Source organism: Leptinotarsa decemlineata, unplaced genomic scaffold, assembly GCF_025532065.1.
Source record: "Leptinotarsa decemlineata unplaced genomic scaffold, Ldec_3_MD MMD2_tig00026358_RagTag_RagTag, whole genome shotgun sequence".
NCBI classification, from domain to species: Eukaryota; Metazoa; Arthropoda; class Insecta; order Coleoptera; family Chrysomelidae; genus Leptinotarsa; species Leptinotarsa decemlineata.
In genome coordinates this window covers 6,830,243-6,854,369 of record NW_027412703.1, presented here as the reverse complement: position 1 = coordinate 6,854,369, position 24,127 = coordinate 6,830,243, and the positions used below count along the sequence as shown (strand labels likewise).

Sequence of the window (24,127 nt, the reverse complement as noted above, 5' to 3'; positions counted from 1 at the left end):
AAATGTGAATTGAAATGGCTACGTCATTTTTTTCTCCAGTAAAACAAATAAGCAAATGTGCTTATACTGTTGATGAAGATTATTATTTTTAATGTATATGACACACTCATACACCAAAATCCTCCTAGAGGAAATGAGTGGAATGAAGCTGTGAAATCATCAAAACTATCTTTAGGATAGGAAGAAAAACTGTGCCTGTTGATAGAAACTACATAAGTGCAATTGTAAGAACTGTACATTCATTTTTCAAGAAAGAAATACCGACCCTCGACAAAATAATAGGGGCCTTGAAAGAAGTCTCCAATGAAAGGCAAAAAGAAGTTGTGGAAGTTTAATTTCAGTTGAAAGAATACCAACTGAATGCACGGAGAAAAGCGAATATCATTGAGTAAAGCCAGATTTCAGGAAAAAAATATAAATTTTTCGCGATTCAACTTTACACGAGGTAAGTGATTTTTAGACAACTCCTAAGAGGTCAGTTCAACTTAACACAATTAATTTTCTTAGCAGAGACTCTCCTCAAATGCATATTTCACGGTAGATTCTATAGAATATATTTCACAAATTTCCAGAAAGGTTATTTCAAACAGATGCAGCCTTCAATTAATGTACCTAAATTGACAAAGTTCAGCCAATAAACTGAATATTATTGAATTCTTCTGCAGTATACCCGATGAAAGTTTCATCTGTATCTCTGAACACTGGATGTGTGAAGAGAAACTGCAAGTGTCTCCTGTGGCAGATTGTGGCAGAACGAATGATACACGAAGGTATTTCGTGTTAGGAATCACACGTTAAAAGGTAAGACCTCGTTAATCCTTAGCTCGCACAAGTTTCGACTTCTGAGGGTTGTCGTTCGTAGGGGTGCGACAGCTGGTTAACGGAAAAACAGATTTTTTTATTACCACCTTAATTAGTCAGAGTTCTATTATAACTGTGAAAACATCCCTTATCTTCCGCCTTATACTTGTTTTCCTCATCTACTCCAGACTCTCAGGAAGGTCCTCTACCAGTTGACTGGACCAAGGATAGTAGATCTTAGATTTCTTTGAAGCCATCTAACCAAATTTAATGATTGTTTCAGGAGCTACGCTCAAAGAAGTAGCAGTGACTTGAAGTATTTCCTCTGATTCTTGTTGATTATAATGATATGAATAAATGAGTTGAACTCCTTTTGAACTGATCATTTTGGTATTGAAATCTGACTGTAGGTTAAACAAATATAAGTGAAAAATTATTCCATAATAATGAGATATTAATCCATACACTTTGTTTATATGGTGTTGATGGGCAAATATTGCAGTGGCTCAAGAGCTATCCTACGGAAAGAACACAAATTGTTAGAGTTAATCACTATTATTCTCATACCATCGCAGTTACATCGGGTGTTCCACAAGGTTCACATTTGGGACCACTGTTGTTTAACCTTTTTATCAACGATCTAATCAGCTGTTTTCATGAAAGCGAAGCTTTGCTATTTGCCGACGATTTCAAATGTTTCACACGTTAAAAGGTAAGACCTCGTTAGTCCTTAGCTCGCACAAGTTTCTCAACTTCTGAGAGTTGTCGTTCGTATGGGGGCGGCAGCTGATTAACGGAAAAACAGGTTTTAATTAAAAATGAAGCTGATACACTGTCTCTACAAAACGATATAGATTGCCTCTCCATCTGGTGTTTGCAAAATGGTATGTGTTTGAATGCATCCAAATGCCAAATTCTTCGCTTTCATCGAACACATCACCCAATCATTTTTGAATATAGTATAAATAATCGGACCTTACATTCTGCTACTGAAACCAAAGATCTAGGTGTGATCCTAGACTCCACACTTAGCTATAAATCACACATTTCCGCTGTAATTAAAAAATATATGAAGATGCTTGGCTTTATAAAGAGAACCACTCGTGATTTCACCAACATCACTGCTATTAAATCTCTTTATTTTTCCCTGGTTAGATCTCATCTCGATTATTAATCGACAGTTTGGTCTCCTCACTACGTTACACAAAAAAAGAAACTCGAGGCCGTAAAGCACAATTTCCTGCGATATATTGCCTTCAAGATGCGTGTATACTATGACTATACTGCATTGGAATGCATTTTGAACATACCTTCTCTTGAGACTCACAGAAAACAGAGATTTAATACTTCTATTCAAAATTATCAACGAACTGAGTATCAGTCCTGAGCTTCTCTCCAAAATATCTTTACATGTCCCCAGTCGTTCAACTAGACAGGTGCAAACATTTTACGTTTCTTTTCACAGATTCAATTATTCATATAACGGCTTTATTCCCAGAACTCTTACATTGGCTAACTCTTTAAACAACCTTCAAATCTTTAATATATCAGTATCCCGCTTTAAAAACCATATTCTTCACTAAACCATCTAATACTCTCTGCTTGTGTTGTTGTATTGTGTCTAGTGTTACTTGCCTGTAAGAATTATATTAGTTCATTTTGTTATACATTTTAATTTTTTCTTAATAATTTATTTGCTATCTTACTTCGGAATAGTATTATTGTTATAACTTACTTTTAATCCACTGTATTGTATCAAGTACTACATAGCACTTTACTACTTATATCTGAATTGGGCTTGCCCGTGTTTATATAAATGAATAAATAAACAAGTTTTTGTGAAATGTTATGTGATCTTCTCATTGCTATTGTTGGCTCAAGACGTTAAAGTTTTCTCAAAATATTGCAGGATTGCAGGATGGTGGAAGTGTATACACATGTTACTATTTTTCCCACATTTAGTTGCTTGATATCTGCCAACCACAGTTGTTCATCATACACACAAGCTACTAAATCATTTGTTTGTGAACTTAAGGGTTTGATTTTGTAAACACAGTGATTTTTGTAAATACAGGGCTTTTCATGATGAGCGTTAATTAGCCGTTTCTGGTAAACTATTCAACGGATCAACCTGCCTACATGCCTAAAATATTTTAGACGAAGCGGCGCTGTCGCTTCTACTATAAAGTAGCGACTTCTTTGATTTTTCAAATGTAACACCCCGTATATAATATCATATTATGATTCATTATCACTTTGTCAACAAATTCATATACTGTTTCCCTATACCTATCTATTACCGTTTAGAAGATATAAATTAATTTCGATATTTTTTTTATCAAACATGAACTTTTATAAATGCTGATAATCTTGAACTCTCTTGCACTAAAACGATCAAATTTGGAATGGTGTGGAGTGATACTATGAGGATCTTCACTCCGAGTCATATTTTCATTTGCCTCATACATGGTCTTCAAAAAATTCAGATACTTTGATCTCATGAAAAAATGAGTGGAACTCAATTTTTTCAAATGGAACACCCTGTATATTTCAACATTTTTGAGCTCTACATCCAATTTAGATCAACTTTGTTCAGATAATACTATTTCTATTTTGAACCGTTTTCGAGATAAACTGTTTCAAACGGAAATTGACATGGTTTCCTTGTTCATCACTCATTTTTGTAAAACAGATTTCGTTTGATGTTTCTCAATTAGTCACAGATAATACAATGAAAAGATAATTATTAAAATACTCCTCAACCATCGAATGAAACTTCTCTTCAAACAATAGTTTTATTAACGCTGAAACACGAACTGAAATAATAAACCCATAAATTATTGAGTTAATTTAATCGTCAGTGTATTTCAGAATATGTTCAAACACATCTCCACCTCTACTTAAACAAACATGTAATCTCTTCAAAAGATTGTCATGTGTAGCGCTTCTGATCAAGTCTGGAGACAAACTATTGAAAGCAGTTGTAACTCTTGATTTCATATCTTCCATTGTTGTTATTGGAGTAGAGTAAACCATATTTTTAATGAAACCACACACGAAATAATCTAACGGATTGCCATCTGGTGTTCTAGGAGGCCAACGAAAAGGTCCATTATTACCAATCCATCTGTCTTCGAAGATTTCGGTTAAAGCTTCGCTGACTGAATGAGAATTATGGGGTGGAGCACCATCCATTTGGTACCATACACGTTCTCTTCCTGGTCTATTATTTAAAATCATTTGAATTCCATTCCTCAGTAAATCTTCATATTTTGATGCATTCAAATTATCATCGTAAAACTCGATATAAAAAATTGACTCATTCTTTATGGCACAAAATACATTGAATTGCCATCTTTCTTGAAAACCCCTTTGGCGGACAACATGGGTTTTTTCTAGCGCCCAATAATGACTGTTGTGTCTATTGAAAACTCAATTTTTTGTGAACTTGGCCTCATCTGTCCATATGATATTGTCAAGGAAATGTTCATCCTCTTGAGTCTTGACAAGTAACCATTCAAAGAATTCCACTCTACGAGGTAAATCAGTCTCTTTCAAATGTTGGACACAGTAGAACTTATAGGGATGCCATTTATGCTTATTAAGAATTCGACAAATTGTCACATAGGGTATACCTATCCCCCTTTCAGCCTCGTGCAGAGAAGCATTTGGAAATGCATGAAAGTATCCCAAAACTGTTATACCATTGTCATCATCATCCACTTTAGTCTTCTTACAAATGATTTTTATACGGAAGGTTCCATTCAACCTACAGTTTTTAGTAGTCGATTTATCACATTATTATTCGGCTTCGGAAGTTGTGGATATCTTTCATGAAATACTCGGCATGTTCTACTTGCAATTCTATTGCACTCACCATAAATTATTAATAAATTCAATAAATCTTCATTACTGTAACCTAATCTCGACATTATTCTATTATAATTCGTAACTATCACAATCAGTCAAAACCACCAACGAAAGTCTGACGTTAAATAATTGGTTTATTTATTTTTCCAAAGCACACTATTGAAAAATATTAATGTGTACTGTTTGTTGTACGTTAGAGACCAATACCTCAATGTATACAAATTGTAACTTTTTCTAAGGTAGGTACATACCAATTTCGAATTGACTGATCTGAGACAGTTGAAAAAACTGTATCAAAAAAAAATATTACTAAGTATAAAAAAAAATGTTGAATATCCAAAATAAGTGATGAATTCAAAAAAACGAGCAAGAAAACCACGTCAGTTTCCGTTTGAAACAGTTTATCTCGAAAACGGTTCAAAATAGAAATAGTATTTTCTGATCAAAGTTAATCTAAAATTGGATGTAGAGCTCAAAAATGTTGAAATATACAGGGTGTTCCATTTGAAAAAATTGAGTTCCACTCGTTTTTTCATGAGATCAAAGCATCTGCATTGTTTTGCCCTGTATGAGGCAAATGAAAATATGACTCGGAGTGAAGATCCTCATAGTATCACTCCACTCCATTTCAAATTTGATCGTTTTAGTTCGAGAGAGTTCCAAGATTATCAGCATTGATAAAAGTTCATGTTTGGTAAAAAAAATATCGAAATTAATTTATATCTTCTAAACGGTAATAGATAGGTATAGGGAAATATTATATGAATTTGTTGACAAAGTGATAATGAATCATAATATGATATTATATACGGAGTGTTCCATTTGAAAAATCAAAGAGGCCGCTACTTTATAGTAGAAGCGACAACGCCGCTTCGTCTGAAATATTTTAGGCGTGTAAGTCATATTGATTTATGCATACTGTGAAATTTTCAGGTTGATTCGTTAAATAGTTTGTCAGAAACGGCTAATTAACGCTCATCATGAAAAGCCCTGTATATGTGTTTGATGTAAGGAAGCATCTAACTTCTCCATAAAATTTCTTCTGCACACAACGTAAAGTTCATTAAGATTTGAAAGATTAGATTATACATCTCATTTAGGGATTGAACCGCTATATACGCTTTCTATATCCTCTGTTGGCTATCTTCTTCCATTCTTTTTTTTTTCCTTGCTTTTCATCTCAAATTTTTATCTCTGGTCTTTTGGTCTTCTTTCATTTCTTTTGAACAGCTAGATCTAAATCTTCGTCTTTTTTCCCCTGCTGGTTCCCAATTCGTCATCTTTCTCAGTACATTATCTTCTTTCATTCTCCATTTTCCGCAATTTCCCTGTTTGTTCTTCTTGTGTATTCATTTGTATTAACTCTAATTGACCCTATTATTGTTCATAGTATTCTTCTTTCTGCCACCCTTATGTCTTATTCATCTTTCTTAGTCACTGACATTATCTTTCCTTTGTATATTATAGAGGGTCATATGATTATCCTGTTGAGATATGATCAGAGCCTGTAGAGACATGTTCTTCAATGGCTATTCTATACTAAAAATATTCTTAAGTGAACTAATAACACATTCTGATGAATGTTTTACTAAGCCTTTTTTGTTTATCAATATTTTCAAACTCATATATTGTTTAGCTGACCGAAATAATATGAAAATGTTTTTTATTTAAAAAAAATAAACATTTCAAATGTCATGTTTTAATATTTTTTTGGAATTTCAACATATAAAATATATGAAAAAATAGTATATTGTACAACAAGTCAGAAAAACGACATATTTCTCTTGAGCGCAGAAGTTTGTTTTGAGCGCAAATCAAGCGAGTGAGAAATATGTGATTTCCTCACGCATTGTACACTGTACTTTTTCTACGGTTGCATTGTTTTCAAGTACTGAAAATTAAAATACATATATAATAATATAAGTAAAATAGTAAGTAATAGTAAAATATAAGTAAAATAGTAATTAACAGTTTTATTTGAACAATTTTGTAAAGTAATTCCTGGTAGGTCATTTTGATTCAACATGTTTTCAGTAATTGAAATATTAGCTGTGGTCGAAGTTGAAGTTGATGGGGAAACGTACTGAGCTTCCACAGCATTGTTGTGTTCAGGTTCTAATGGCGCTGGAGGCTGAATGGATTCTACTATACTTTTTGAAATATTAATTTTGTTAGCTATGGACTTGTCGATATACGATTCAGCAACATTGCTGGATTTCAAACCCCCATGGCTTTTTAAAGTTCAAAGATCTTCCCCTGCATTAAATAAAATAGTCACAGATGACCTTCGGAAACAGTGGCCAGTATATAATTCAGGGTTCGGTAATTGAAAAAAATTCGCTATTTCTTTCGCCATGGTGCCAAATTTATTTATCCCCACAGGCTGTTTCGTACATTTGCTATGTGTGTTATTGAAAAAAAAAGTGTTTCATTTGTGCATGGTCGAAGCTTCACATATTTTTTGTAAATTTGATAGAATTCTCCTGTGACTTTGAAATTTCTAGGAACCTTGGTTTTAGTATCGGGTAATTTTATTAAAAGAGCCGAATTAAGATCTTCCATGTCATCCATTTTTAATTTTCGAAGTTCATCACAACGGCATGCCCCTGTAAGGCCAATAGCTAAAGCAGCCTGAAATCAAAACCAAACATTGATTTTTCGATAACAATTTAAAAAATTTCAATTCATACCTTTATCAGCAAATACTTTTCATCAGATGCATCTTTTAAAAATTGTTTTATCAGAAGTTAATGTTTTTGATTGTTTTGGAGCATATTTTTCAGAATTGCGTTTTAAAAATGCACGTAGTTTTACGTATTTTGATATATCAACACAGTTTTTAATAATTTATTTATTTATTTATTTCAACGGACAAGCCAATTTTTACAAATATCTTTTTATAAATTATACATGTGCTTACAAACTAAAGATACATCAGATGTTTTTAATCGATTTTTTGAAGGATAATAATGATGAATTAAACAATTCCAGGTTAAGATGGTAATGATTTGTTGATTTCATTATCCTACTTATTGTTTCATTCTGACCATAATTGGTTCTACAAAAAGGAATTTTAAAAATATCACTATTTCTGGTTCTTCTATCATTCACAGAGAGAGTAGTACAAAGCTCAACTATTCTGGCGAATAGCCGTTTAATACTTTGTGGACAAACACAAGATCTGTTTCAAGTCTCCTATGAGTTAAGGTGTTCATGTTCAATTGAGGTAATCCTCAGCATCGAGTACTGAGACCATAATGTTGATGATTTTAATCTTCTTGACAACTCTTCAAAATAAACTAACAAGGTATTTTCGGAACAAGAATTTACCTTGGCTTTCATTTTCCAGTCCACAAAGTTTCTGTAAGCGATTTCATATTTTTCTCTTGATGTGCTTGGTAGCAAATTATTGCAAATATCTATTGCTTTCTGAACAATTCCTGAAGGTGTATTTTCCAACTCTAAATCTTCGTATTCCATTATATTCAATATTTAATAAATCTGAACTGTTTATACTACAACAATCAACAATAAAACTATTTTCGTTGGTAAGTTGACAGTAATAATTAAGCAGTGCTTCGGTTTTGTTGTTATGGAAACGCCGACAATGGGTTACTTGGATATTGCACGCGAATCGTCGGGTAGCGTTGTCAACATGGAGAACGTGTCATATCAATCTGACATGTAACAATTCATGACTGACTTGAGTTATCGTGATTACAGTGAGAAATTATTTATCACTGTAAAGACGGATATTTCTCACTGCGTGCGAGAAATCTTTCGTTTTGAACGAATAAAAGCGATGAGAGAAGTGGCACATTGTATAGCATCCGTAGAAAAAAAATTATTTGTATCTGTGTGATCTATTGTTCAAACGGTACAGAGTCCAATTATTCATAAAAAGTCTTCATTGGCTACACTATTACTTTTTGGCGTGTATCTCGATAACATTCCCAACCTCCGTCCCTCAAATTCAGCCCACACGCGATTAACGGAATATGCGTACTATACTATAACAAAAAATGAAACATTTTTCGGGAAAACACACGAGACGATATCGGAATCAATCAACTATTTACAATTATTACTTTTTAGCATAAAAACGACATTTCTAGAATTTCTAAAAATGCTCTTCAGAAACGAGTGCTTCAGAAACTTCAGAACATCGTCAAATTTTACTATTTCTGAGAAACGATTATAGCGCAAGTACATCAACTGCGGTCTTGTGCTTTATAATTGATTTTAATGACGGGATTCTTCATTAAATCGTTGAAACTAGATATTTATGACGTTGAACGTAAATTTATTTTCCATTCAATGCAGACCTTACTGATGACAATGTGGACTCATTATTGACTTATTAAAATTTGACAGATATGAATCACGTGACTACTATATTTGTGGTTATTTTTCAGTTTGATTGAATCAGAAATTGGAACCAAAGTCAAATTTTTAATAAATCAATTCGCCCTGTACATACCTTATCAGGATAATAAAATACTGTAACTAAAGCGAGAAGTTTCTAGTCTCCTTTCTCGAAATTATTAGGCCCGCCCGCTGCCTCATATAAAAGCGCGCGCGCCATCCAAATTTCAACCGATTGATATTTCACACAGAAGTGCGTTGGTTATCAACAGGTAACTGTCTGACTCGATTTTACAATGTATTTGACTCTGTAATAGAGTTCTTGAGAAACAAAGACAAAGAATTGCACGACAACCTCATCACTTTAAAGAATGATATTGCATGCTTGACAGACCTGTATAAATTATTCAATGATGTCAGTCTCCAAGTTCAAGGTGACGACTTGAATTTGATTGAAACAAAAAAGTCATTGCTGCTTTTGTAGCCAAATTGCTCTTGAACAAAAATGATATCGGCAAACGTGAGTTTCGCAATTTCCCTAATTTGTCAGCAGTATCCTTCAACAACGACGACTTGCTTGTTTACTGCCAACATTTAGAGAACCTCCACAGTGCTTAAGCAGAACAATTTCAGGACATTTTAAAATTGGAAATACCAGACTGGGTGTTGGATCCTTTTTCAAATGTCAACACAGCAGGATCACCCCAGCTGGAAAAAGAACTCATAGAACTGATAACGAACGAGAAAATACAAATAAAATTCAAAAATGGATACCAAGAATTTTGGCAATCCCCCAATTGTACCCTGGATTGTGGTCCTTTGTTCAACGATTTTTCATAGCATTCCCATCATCGTATTTGTGTGAACGTGGATTTAGTGCTGTAGCAACGTTGCTAACTAAAAAAAATCGGTTGCAGATTACCGAACGCGGTGACATACGGCTGTTTTTGAGTAAATTCGAGCCTGATATTAATAAACTTGTTAAAAATCATCAAATTCATCCTTCACATTAGATTAGTTTACCAGTGTGAAGGTGGCCATGTGTTTTCATCCAGGTGTTTGGTGAAAGAGAGGCGAGCGCGCTATTTCGCCATAGGTCGTTTCACCGCAATTATTCACATGGCTAGCCATGGAAATTTTTACATTGACAGACTGATTGGTGGAAACGAACTGATGTTATTGGAAATGATTCCAATGATGATGAAAATCTTTTTTTTTTATGAAATGAACCGCATTTTATTGAAATTGTACAAACAACTGATAATAATAGAAGCAGAAAAATAATTCCAAAAGGAAATTCGTTGCTAGGAATATTTTTTCTGTCAATTAATTAAATACACCCCCGACTACCCTTAATTCAATTTTCATTAGAAAAAATCATAACTCCTTGCAGAAACAACACATTGCAGGGATTTTTTTTCATGAGACCATCGAATTTGGCATGCTTATCAACCCCAAAGGCGTCACTGATTTTGTCTCACGAAAATACACCCCCTTCTACCCTTAATTCAATTTTCATTAGAAAAAATCATAACTCCTTGCAGAAACACATTGCTGGGAATATTTTTTCATGAAATCATCTAATTTGGCATGCTTGTTAACCCCAGAAGGGTCGCTGATTTTGTCTCACGAAAATACACCCCCGACTACCCTTAATTCAATTTTCATTGAAAAAAATCATAAGTCCTTGCAAAAACACATTGCTGGGAGAATTTTTCCATGACACCATCCAATTTGACATGCTTATTAACCCCAGAAGGGTCGCTGACTTTGTCTCACGAAAATACACCCCCTTCTACCCTCAATTCAATTTTCATTAGAAAAAATCATAACTCCTTGCAGAAACACATTGCTGGGAGTATTTTCTCATGAAACCATCGAATTCAGCGAGCTTGTTAACCCCAGAGGGGTCACTGATTTTGTCTCACGAAAATGCACCCTCTTCTACCCTTAATTCAATTTTCATTAGAAAAAATCATAACTCCTTGCAGAAATACATTGCTGGGAATATTTTTCCATGAAACCGTCGAATTTGGCATGCTTATTAACCCCAGAGGGGTCACTGATTTTGTCTCACGAAAATACACCCCATTGTTAGGAAACCACCTTTCACCAAAAAAAGGATATTTTACTATGCTGGTATAATCAATGTCAAAAATAGGGTTATACCTATTCTTGAATTGATCAGCTGCAACCACGATATGGTGTCTATTGGCAATTTTTTAGCTAAATTCAAATCATTTTGTTATCAAAATTTACAAAAATGGCCAATTTTTTCTGCAATTGTCACTGATTTCAGTTTTCCTTTAATAAACAGCGTACTTCATTTCTTCAATACAGTAGATATTAAAACATATTTAAATAGGACTTTTTCAATTTGTGAAGGAAAACGTCGGAAAGATTCTCATATAATACCAATTCATATCTGTTGTGCCCACTTTTTCAAAATGATATGTAACGACATAAAGAAAGCCAAGGTGAATGAAGATTTATAAAAGAAATAATGGCCTCATGTTTCAATTTCAGTGAATAAGATCTTGTTCTGAACTGGTTTGAAAATCTTGTGACAATTGTTTGTTCAAAAACTAGAACCATAGTTATGGAATCCTTCATAGTCCTTGATGATGATATTGAATTACAACCAACCTCTTCAGAATCGAAGACTTCATCTTCGGAAGTTCTGTATTCTAGCAGCCCATTTTATAAAATTTTCCTTAAAAGATACCAACAAATAATTTCTAGAATTGATTCTGATGAAGGGAAAGAAAATATTTATTATAATGTTCACTTCATGCATATTATTCTGAAGAAATATATTCCTTTTCTCCCCTTATGGACAGGAATTTTGTATAAAAATGAAAAACAGAGTAGATTCAGTAATGCCAATGTTGAAAACTGGTTTTCCCAAGTCAAGAATGATTTATTGAACGGAAACTATAATAATAAAAAGTGTAGTCGAGTCATCAGAGTTTTGCGCAAAAAAAGTAATAGCTCTCCATAAGGAAGTTATGCTTGATATCCCGAAATATAAATGTACCCCCAAAACGATCACAAACAAACGTCAAAAAACTGAAAATTTTGAAAAAAATAAGTATTTCAAATTAAGGACTTGATTTAACGGTAGGCGGAGGTGTATTTTCGTGAGACAAAATCAGCAGCCCTTCAGGGGTTAACAAGCTTGCGAAATTCGATGGTTTCATGAAAAAATACTCCCAGCAATGTGTTTTTGTAAGGACTTATGATTTTTTTTAATGAAAATTGAATTAAGGGTAGTCGGGGTTGTTTTTTCGCGAGACTAAATCAGCGGCCCTTCTGGGGTTGACAAGCATGCCAACATCAATGGTTTCATGAAAAAATATTCTCAGTAATGTGTTTCTGCAAGGAGTTATGATTTTTTCTAATGAAAATCGAATTGAGGGTAGGAGGGGGTGTATTTTCGTGAGACAAAATCAGCGACCCTTCTGGGGTTAATAAGCATGCCAAATTCGATGGTTTCATGGAAAAATTCTCCCAGCAATGTGTTTTTGCAAGGACTTATGATTTTTTTTTATGAAAATTGAATTAAGGGTAGAAAGGGGTGTATTTTCGTGAGACAAAATCAGCGACCCTTCTGGGGTTAACAAGCTTGCTAAATTCGATGGTTTCATGAAAAAATACTCGCAGCAATGTGTTTTTGCAAGGACTTATGATTTTTTTTTAATGAAAATTGAATTAAGGGTAGTCGGGGGTTTTCTTTCGCGAGACAAAATCAGCGACCCTTCTGGGGTTAATAAGCATACCAAATTCGATGGTTTCATGAAAAAATACTTCCAGCAATGTGTTTCTGCAAGGAGTTATGATTTTTTCTAATGAAAATTGAATTGAGGGTAGAAGGGGGTGTATTTTCGTGAGACAAAATCAGCGAACCTTCTGGGGTTAATAAGCATGCCAAATTCGATGGTTTCATGAAAAAAAATTCCCAGCAATGTGTTTCTGCAAGGAGTTATGATTTTTTCTAATGAAAATTGAATTGAGGGTAGAAGGGGGTGTATTTTCGTGAGACAAAATCAGCGAACCTTCTGGGGTTAATAAGCATGCCAAATTCGATGGTTTCATGAAAAAAAATTCCCAGCAATGTGTTTCTGCAAGGAGTTATGCTTTTTTCTAATGAAAATTGAATTAAGGGTAGTCGGGGGTGTATTTAATTAATTGACAGAATAAATATTCCTAGCAACGAATTTCCTTTTGGAATTATTTTTCTGCTTCTATTATTATCAGTTATTTGTACAATTTCAATAAAATGCGTTTCATTTCATAAAAAAAAGGATTTTCATTATCATTTGAATCATTTCCAATCACATCAGTTCGTTTCCAGCAATGAGTCTATCAATGTAAAAATTTCCATGGCTAGCCATGTGAATAATTGCGGTGAAACGACCTATGGCGGAATAGCGCGCTCGCCTCTCTTTCACCAAACACATGGATGAAAACACATGGCCACCTTCACACTGGTGATTAGTTTTAAAATTCAAATTGAAATGTTTGTTTTAATAACATGAATAAAAGTTTTCCTAATATTACAAAATGGTATTTTACATTACCCTCATCAGAAAGTCTTATTTTCACATGACACACATAATTTGATTATTGAAATAATGACTGCGATTGTGATTCTTAAGATGTAGTGAAGTAAAAAAAATTGGGGGGGGGGCGCTAGAAAATAATTAATTCTCGAAGTGGGCGGTAGACAAAATAAGTTTGAGAACCTCTGTGCTAGATCAATGTTCAACCCAAAATATCTCCGTTAAAAAAAATGTGTAGTACAAAATGAAGCTAACAGTCCAATCCAAAGTGTATCAATCCAAAGTGGTTCCGCTAGTTTAACAGGGGTTCATACTAAGGTACTTTAATCGACTCTATAATTTAAAACATTTTTTCATATTTATACTTACCTCTTCAGTTCCTTTCAATGTTTTTGTGCATGCCAAATATTCACATAGAATATCCTGTGTCTTCCGAGCATTCTCAACAAATTTATGGAGAGTTTCCACTTTTTCTATACAACTGGAGCAAACTATATGTGGCAATTCATCATTCTCCGAGACCTGTAAATGAAATCATAATCAGAGTCAAAATTGTAAAATAATTGATTTGCATATTTATAACTCTAGAAGTTCCTCAAGGTTTTGTTCTGGGAACACTGTTATTCTTCAACTTCATAATGACCAGCCTGAATTCTTTTCTGAATATCACCACAATTTTTATGTTAAAAAAATTAAGCAGAGTTATCAGAAAAAATAAGTAGATGAATTCAGTAGTTGGGTAACAAACTTATTCTGAATTAATCAAAATCTATTTCAATGAAAACATTTATTGAAAAAAAATTCAACAGTGATTCATGAACAACTGGTCTTCAATCACCCAACATGGTTATGTTTTTGGGAATGTCTTGCGAATTCGAATCATAGTTTATTTATTTATTTGTAATATAATACGCTACAGGACATAGCCCAATTACAAAATAAGAAATAACAGAGTATAATAAATACATCACAAATAGGTGACTATAAAGACTGCACATTTTATATTTATAATAGGTCTCAAAACAATTATTTTAGGAAGTGGGATTTTATATCTGACAGTTTGCAACTGAATATATCTAAATTTTCGCTAGCAGAGTTTGTCACTTTACACATGGTATGGATCAGAGAATTCTCCAGAACATTTGTGCGAGATGTGTTTACATAGAAAGTACTCGGGTGTCTGGAACAGATTCTAGGAATGCAAATATTAAACTTTTCCAGTAATGTTGAGCTATGCTTTTGATAATTTTATAGGTTAGTACAACACTATAATATTCACGTCTTTTTTCGAGACTGGAAAAGTTATGCTTTTGTAGCAATTCAGAGTGGGTTGTTCCTATTGGAGGATAAATTCCATCAGTTTTTAGGCTTAGCAGTTTTAAAAATCGTCGTTGAATTGCTTCTATTCTATCTATATGATATTGATAAAAAGGGCTCCACACAACTGATGCGTATTCTAACTTTGATCTAATGAAAGCATAGAATAGACTTTTTAAGGTCGAAGTTTCTTTGAAATCACTACTGTTACACGCAATTAAGGACAAACAACAGGAGGAGGTTACAACATTATCAATATGCCTATTAAATGATAAGAAGATTAAAACTTCCTCTTTGAAGATGATCACTTGGTGATCAAAACACGTGTTGAGGTGTTAAAAATAACGATTTGGTGTTGGGGAAAACTCCAGTAATATTTATTGTAGGACATGACCTTACATTTATCCGGATTTAGCAACAAATTATTTCGATAACACCATTCTACAACCCGTCCTAAGTTTGCTGAGAGGTTCACACAATCATCTATGTTCTCAACGAGGCCGTATAGTTTTAGATCATCAGCATACAAAAGGAAATAAACATCTATAACCTCTGCAGTATCGTTATTGAAGAGCAGCGGTCCCAGATTTGACCCTTGTGGAATACCGGAAGGAGCACTATATTCGGTAGATTTGAAACCATTTAGCTGAACATATTGTTTTCGATCTCGTAGATAGGACTGAAAGAGTGCAATTAAGGAAGGAGATAATCTAAAGGCTACTGATTTGTTTAGTAGAATGCCATGGTCAAGCCTGTCGAAGGCCTTAGAAAATTCTGTGTGAATAACATCAGTTTGGGCCCTATTGTCAATAGATTCAGCAATATGTTCGGTTACAGTCAGAAGGTTGGTGACCGTTGAACGATTTTTCAAAAAACCGTGTTGGTTTATACTTATACTGCAACTTGCCAATATATAACTCGCTCCAGAACAATCTCAAAAACCTTTGCAAAGTTGCAGATAATAGAGATAGGACGATAATTTGAAATATCTCGTCTATCTCCTTTCTTGAAAATGGGACAGACTTTTGATGATTTCCAGATCCTTGGTATTGTAGCCGATCTTAAGCAGATATTAATTAGTATAGATAGAGGACGAGCAAGCACAAGTGCACAATCTTTTAGGATGAAAGCTGGAATGTCATCTGGACCAGTGGTCTTTTTAGGCTTGAGCGACCTTAGCGCCTCGTATACTTCGTTTTCACTGAAGCTTGATATATCAAGAAACTGATTATTATCAATATCAGAGTTTAGTTGAAAACGGGAAGGGTATATGATTGTTCGAAAAGATTGGCAAAACCGTTTACGATAGTAGAAGGCCCCTCCAGTAATTGACCTTCAAAATTCAGTACTTGTGATATTTTGGAGCTACCTCGTTTATCATTTATAAATGACCAAAATCTGTTGGGATTGATATGTATTTATTACTCAGTTTCACCTCAGAATATTTTGTATGCCACATCAACATCATGCTTTATTTTTGCCCGAAGGTGTTTGAAATATTTAAAGGCCTGCAAATTACACTCACGCTTGTATTTGCGCCAGATTCTGCTTTTAGCCTGCAAGTCTCTAATAATGCTTCTATTATACCAAGGAGGATATTTATTTTTGGATTTGACTGTATACTTGGGACAGCAGCGATAGAATAGCAGTTGATAGAATTAGGTACGCTTTTAGGGCCAGGGTCAAAATTGGAGAAAAAAGCCTGGACTGGTTGGCCGTGGTCGAATGGAGCTTATAGTAACACATGTTTCATCTGCTTCTGCGGCAGACATCATCAGTGGTATGTGCGTTGACTGCGAGGACAAAGGTTAAACTCGAAGTCACAGTCGTTACAAATGATTGATAGAGTTGGCTCTCTGCAGACATATGTAGTCAAATCTAATAACGTACCTTTGTAGGAATATAAGATAAAAATAAATTATAGAAGAGACAGAGCATACAGGAAATTGAAAAATAAGAGTAATGAGCTAAGTCTAAAAAACTCAAAAGATTAATTGACACTTGCTCAATTGTCTTTCTTTTCAAGAGTTACATTTGATTTACTGAAAAAAACGGTAAAACTGTCATTTGTAGAACTGATCAAGGAATGACAGATTCGTTCAACAATTACTCACTCCATTGCATTTCAATAGTTGGGACTTCCATTGTCTAATATGATATAAACTGATTTGAAATACCTGAAATAATCTGTAAAAAGATTAGCTGAAAAATAACAATTATATTGAGCAAAAAAAAATTAAAATTACAATAAAAATAAAATACAATAATATAATTGTTATTTTTCAGCTAATCTTTTTAACATATTCTTTCCGGTATTTCAAATCAATTTATATCATATTAGACAATGTAAGTCCGAATTAATGAAATGCACCACGAAACATTGTCAACAACTATCCATCACACTTTAAGTCAAGGCGTGCTGCTGACCACCAAACAGCACTGCCTTGATAGGATACGAATGCTGGTGGCTGCTAAGAAGTCACTAGTGAGGCGAGCGAGAAGTATCGCGGAAAACCTTAGGTTCCACGAGAAACCTTCTCGCTTATTCCAAGAGACTCCACGTGTTGTGGATAATCCGCCGACCGCTGATCAGGTGGAATCCTTCTGGAAGGATATCTATGAACACCCGCAGCCACTCAACTTAGACACTTAGACACTCCAGCCCAAGCGCAGTTCGAAGCTTTCAACAGAGAGCTTCGACAGCCTGAGCTCAATGAACTGCGCAACCCGATAACCCCGGATGACGTTCGAAGAGCCCTTGTGGGTTCCAAGAACTTTGCTGCTCCAGGCCCAGATGGGCGGAACACTTATTGGTGGAAAAAACTACCAAGCACCCATCGCCATCTGGCCAGAGTTTTCAACTCATGGCTGGACGGACAGCAGCCGATTCCGGATTGGTTTGTCGAGGGGCGGACCGTTCTTATCCCCAAAAGCGGAGATTTGTCGATTCCTAAGAATTACAGACCGATAACATGCTTGAATTCGTGTTATAAATTGTTTACAAGCATCTTGTACACACGTATACTCACCGCAGTTGACCGAGTGTTCGAACGAATATATGAGCAGAGAGGGTCGAAGAGAGGTGTCGCTGGATGTAAAGAGAACCTGCTCATCGATAGATGTGTAACGCAGGACTCCATACAATATAACCGTAACCTCTCTATGGCCTGGATCGATTACCGTAAGGCATTTGATACAATTGCTCAGATGCCTAGCGGTACCCCACAAAATAGTGAGATGCATTGAACAACTGATACCACTCTGGCGCTTCACCATAACATTTGGTCAAGCAAGAGTCCAAACAGGGTGGGTCTTTTTCAGAAGGGGTGTATTTCAGGGTGATTCCCTCAGTCCCCTTCTCTTCTGCATCTCACTATTGCCATTATCCGTTGCGCTCAGACATACTCGAGGGTATAACTGTGGCACCCCCGGAAACCGGAGGCACGAAGTCACCCATTTGTTTTATATGGATGATCTTAAATTTTATGCCTTTGGAGACAAGGATCTTCATTAGTCCTTGAGGGCTGTGGAAGAGTACACGCATACTATCGGTATGAAATTCGGGATAGACAAATGTGCAATGGTCCATCTCAAAAGAGGACGATGCGGGGACTACGGAGAGGATGTGCAGCTCGCAGATGGAAGCATCCTACACCATCTGGATGCCGGAGAGACGTATACTTACCTCGGGGTGGAACAACGCCACTCACAAGAGTTAACAGCAGTGAAAAACTCTCTCCGCGACAAGTAACAGCACAAACTTCGACAGATCTGGTCATCGGAACTGTCGGAAGAACAAAGTTGTTCCAATCTTACTCTACTCGTTTGGAGTGGTGAAGTGGACTCGGGAGGAGCTGTATCAACTCGACGTGAAAAACCGTTCCACGGTTGTACTTCCCCCGACAACAGGGAGGACTTTTGAGTTTGGAGTGTCTACATGACAGAATGGTACTGGATACAGCCTGTAAAGCCGCCAAGAGTTCGGATCCCCTTCTCTGCATGGTCCGTGACCATGAAATAGCAGGAATTGGAGCATTTCTCTTTAGGACAGCTTCCCGAGCAGCTGATGAACTCGGTATAGTTTTCGACACTGACACGGTATTGACGAGACACCGGTGTTGCCCTACGCTCCGGGGGATATTGAATCCGTTGTGGGGAACGAGAAGTGCCGAATTTATTGGAGCTATTCGTTCCCCACCCTCAGGCTCATACAAGCTAATAAGCCTGATGAGGTCATTCTCTACCACCAGAGCAAAACGATATTTGTCGTGGAGTTTTCAGCTCCTGACGAGACAAATATCGTCAGAAAAGAGGAGGAAAAGCTGATAAAATATCGAGATTTTCTCTTCGAACTCCGCAAACTCTATCCAGATCACTCTGTCAAGATGGTTGTTCTGATTTTTGGAGTCCTTGGTGGAATGATGCTCTCTCTACTCTCGAATCTTGAAATCATATCGGCTTGCCGCACTGAGGCAGAAATCTTAGCCGCACAGATGCAGATAGCTGTCATTCTTGGCTCACTGCGCTTGCTCAGGGCACATGATTCTCGGACCCAATGATCACTTACTCCACGGTGTGTGGAGTGGTCATTGGTTTATAATGCTGGCGCGCCCTCCCGAATGTATCGGGGATTCGGTGGATAGGGCCTGACCAGCGCACACTACGGTGAAAAAAAAATTTGATATGTAGTATAAACTCGTATAAAATTGTATTTTGACGTCTTAAAAGTTGTATAAAAACCTACATATGGTAGAGTGTACGCGACTATTAAAATCTGAGGTCAAAAGTCACAAAAATCAATTTTCTTATCAATATTGTAGGGGATTAAATTCCCTACAACTTGGTTTTAATTTTTTTTATACATTCAATCGTTTTCGAGATAGAGGACGGAGAGCGCGCGGTTAGAGCATCATTTAAGGACAGCTGGTCCCGTGGGTTGGACTACCTATCGGGCGCGTTCCCAGGTGGCAGATTGGGAAACGCCCATGGGACTGGAGGCCCTGTCCGAAAAGCCAATGTGGCCTAATGGACGGGGTTGCCGGACTCCTAGTCAGTGGCAGAAATAAGTAGGGTGAGGGAAACTAAACCTCTCCAAAAGCCTTTGCAAAACATGCCACCGTGGACCAGCCTACCCAAGCTAAGGTGTAAGGAATCGTGCCTACAGCTGAATGGGCGCAGGGCGATATGCGGTTACAAACGATCACCTTGGGGAACTGAGCGAAACCTCATTGTAATCAGTCTAACTCTGATAATGTGGGGCTCTGCCAGAGGTGACCAACTCTTCACTTGCTACTCGTGGGAACACACATGAATGAAACAAACACAAAAACCAATCCCGAGGCTGGACAGAAGTGCTCTCTTCAATCTAAGGCAGTGGCTGGGGATGAATAGAAATGTCCACCCCAATCTACCGCTTGGAATGAGGCTGGACATAGCAGATCACCTCGTGATGTAATATAAAGGCGGCGCATTTACGGCGCCCAGGCCAAAAGGCTCCACTTCCTGCGGCGGGCGCCATGAGCCCCGCCTTGAATAAAGGCAAGGAACCGGCTGCCCCTACAGGAAAGCTCCCTCACTTGTGCACCTCCACGGAGGGAACCCCAAAAAGGTTGAAGAAGCGGCACAACGACAGTAATGTCGCTGCACCTTCCAAAACCTTCGCGGAGGCCACCGTGAGACACCTCAAGGTTGCCAAAGAGAGTGTGTGTTCGGCGAGGCTTGGCCTACACCTGCCAATATAAAGGAGATGTCTCCTAGTGACCTGTCCACCTTCCTGGAAAGGACAGGATGGACGATGACCTAGGAGGACAACTCTTCGGGAGAATGTACAATGGGTCACATGTGGCCTAAGTGCTGTGGGTCTACACTCACCCTCCCTACTCTACAGATACAGATGAGGTCAACGGGTAGTTTCGGTCAAAAACACTCCATATAAGGTTTATTGATTATTGATAAATACACAATTAATAATAATTTTCCTTTCATTAACTTCAACATTACATTCAATAGTTTTTTTCATTAATTATCCATCTATTCCTGGAACCTCTGGAATGGGGTTGGACAATGCGTAACGAATTCGACAATTTTAGCACCTTTCCAAGAGGAATTGCTCAACACAAAATTCTGCAACTGCAAGAGTAGTTGTGGATCGCGCTGTGGGTGCAGGAAATCGGGGTTGCAGTGCTCTTTAGCTTCTAGCCAGCGTAATGGGCAAGCTTGTCTCAATGCTTTACCATATCAGTTCGATGTCAATGAAGACAAAACTTTTGACCTCGAAATTATGGAACACCTGAAGACAAATGTCGTTGAAAATGATAAAGAGGACTTTGAAAGACTACAGTGGTCGGAAGACGACGATGAAGAAGAGGAAAATAATTGAAACTATGAGTTTGAGTTAAATTTTTTCAATTTTCACAATCATAAATGTATGGAATATTTTTTTAATAAAAACATTAATTAAGAATATCCTTCTTTCTATTTATTTAAGAAGTTATTATTGTAAATTACTTCATCATTGAAATATAATTTGAGTATTTTCCTCACCAATTCAATAACTACACGAGAAGGGAAGTGTTTTTAAATAAATTGATACTTATTAAAAAATAGATATGTGAATTTAATAATTTTTAAATATAATATAATTGTTAATAAGAAATGACAATTATTAATAATTGTGTATTTATCAATAATTAATAAACTGTATATGGTGTGTTTGTGAACGGGACTACCAGTTGACCTTAAATGCTGCTCTAGGCTAGGTTAGGTCAAAAGTGAGTGGGTCTACTCGACCCTCCACTGCAACCCACAAGGGTTTATTTTGGCTCATACATATTCACACTCGATCAAATAAACCCAGCTTCTTAACGAAGCCGATTAGTTTGTATGGTGAGTGATCTTTCAGGTTAGATGGTAAGAGTACGGCTCTGAAAACCTGATTCGGTCTCCAGCGGGACAGGCATAAAGTATGTGATCTGCTATTTCATCATTTTCCAAACAGAGGAGACACACACTGTCTTCCGACAGTCCGAGTCTCTACATATAATCATAATATATTTATTTGAAAATAGGCATCCTAACATACAAAAACATTTTAAAATTGGATAGTCAAAGTCACAGTCCAACTTCATAAGACTAAAATATGTATGTTCGGAATTATCCAAGCATTCAATAAATAAAAAAATAACAATGTAAATTACAAATACTAGGTATATATGTTATTATAATATCAACGTTAATGTGGATGTTGTATTTTCAAATGACTAGTAAGCCCTTTTTTGAATATCATAATAGATTCACTTTGTTTTATCTCAAGCGGGAGGTTATTGTAATCCAATAGTCCTTTATGGGATAAAGATTTCATGGATCGTGTAAAGTTCATATAAATTAGAATTCCCCCTAGTGGGGTAATTATGAATTTGATGGCTTCATTAGTATTATTGATTTTTGGTACAGAAATTACTGTACTATTTTTTAGTTCTTGTGGAACTTTACCAGTTCTGAGTGATGTATTAACCAAATTTAATAATACTCCACCGATTGCCTCAAACACTCTTTTAAGTACTTTGTTGTTTATACAATTGGATTTACATTTGTTATCAAAGTTTCTAATAATGAATCTAAGTTCTGACATTGATAATAATCTAAATTTAGTTATCTCACAATTAATAGGTGGGAGATTATTGTTAGTCCAAGGGAAGAATGGGTAATGGTGTTCTTAATGTCTACTATACTATCAATGAAGAAACAATTGAACTTCTCTGCTTTCTTTATATCATGGGTGACTTGACAGACACCTTGGGCTGTTGGAAATAATATTGTGTGTGGAAGTGAATCGTTTTTCTGTTTGACTAACGCCTTTAGGGTTTTCCACATTTCTTTCGAGTCCTTCAAGCAATTATTGATTTTATCAGTATAATTAGTCTTTTTCATTTTCAGTAAATTAACAACTTCATTTCTGCAACTTTTATAAATAACCCATTTGAGCTGTTTGTCAACTTCAGTGGAACATGTTTTAAAGTCTTTATATGGCCTATCTCTACATTTGGTTAACTCTCTAACTTCATTTTCATACCAAGGAAGTTGACCTTCTCTCAACACACATGGGAACACACATGAATGAAACAAACACCAAAACAGAAACAACAAAAACAAAAACTAATCCCGAGGCTGGACGGAAGTGCTCACTTCACTCTAAGACAGTGGCTGGGAATGAACAGAAATGTCCACCCCAATCTACCGCCTGGAATGAGGCTGGATATAGCAGATCACCTCGTGATGTAATACAAAGGCGGCGCAATTGTGGCGCCAAGGCCAAATGGAAAAAAAGAGTGAAAGAGGCAGGAGTGGCAGCAACTATAAGTGCATCCTCCTCCTCCCCCACTCCACCTCCGACAGCATGGGCACTTCCTGCGGCGGGCGTCAAGAGCTCCGCCTTGAATAAAGGCCAGGAACCGGCTATCCCAACAAGAAAGCTCCCCTGGTTGAAGAAGCCGCGCAACGACAGTAATGTCGCTGCACCTTCCAAAACCTCTAACTTCATTTTCATACCAAGGAAGTTGACCTTCTCTCAAGTTGAAAGTTTTCATATGGGAAGTGGTATCAATATTTGTTTTCAAATGTTGTTCAATGTTGGAATATATCGCATCAACGTCCGCAGAATTCAGGTCCCAATTACAGTGCATCGGTGACTCGTTTAATGCATTGAGATGATATTTGCTAAAGTTTCTGAAGTATTTTCTTTTGTTGCTACTGAAATTATAAGAGGCTTTAATTGAAATGATGATGATATTGTGATCAGCAATTTTAGGGGTATCATCGTAGTTCATCTCTACTATAGTCCAACAACTGTTTGGTATCAAGCTTTGAAGGGTGAATAAACGCATTGAAGTGAGCCAATCCGGGAAGATTCTTCCAGAAGTCCATAAATCTTCTTGCCACGCAGGTGTTCAATGTTTGTTTGGCAAAGCCTAAAGCGATGCCAACGACAGGTTCTGGTCTGATGAAGCTGCTTGCAGCACCCTCCTTTGCAATAAATGATGCTCTAACCACGCGCTCTCCACCCTTTATCTCGAAAACGATTCAACGTATAAAAAAATGTAATCCTCTACAATATCGATAATGAATACAAATACCAAAAAAAACCCATAGGAAACAAGATATATGCAAATATGTGCAAAAAATCGATTTTTGCGACTTTTGACCTTGGATTTTAA

At 36.3% G+C, this 24,127-nt stretch overlaps 1 protein-coding gene across 2 annotated transcripts in view; it reads right to left on the bottom strand.

Annotated features, from left to right (window-relative positions):
• LOC111511830 (GATA zinc finger-domain containing protein GATAd) overlaps window positions 1-24,127 on the bottom strand; it is a 136,471-nt gene that overhangs the window by 102,765 nt on the left and 9,579 nt on the right. For both annotated transcript variants that reach the window (XM_074184750.1, XM_074184748.1), the window contains exon 2: window positions 13,968-14,120. Coding sequence is in view for 1 of the 2 variants with exons in the window: in XM_074184748.1 (XP_074040849.1) it covers window positions 13,968-14,120 (153 nt within the window). In the remaining variant the exon portion in view is untranslated. The remainder of the gene's footprint in view (window positions 1-13,967; window positions 14,121-24,127) is intronic.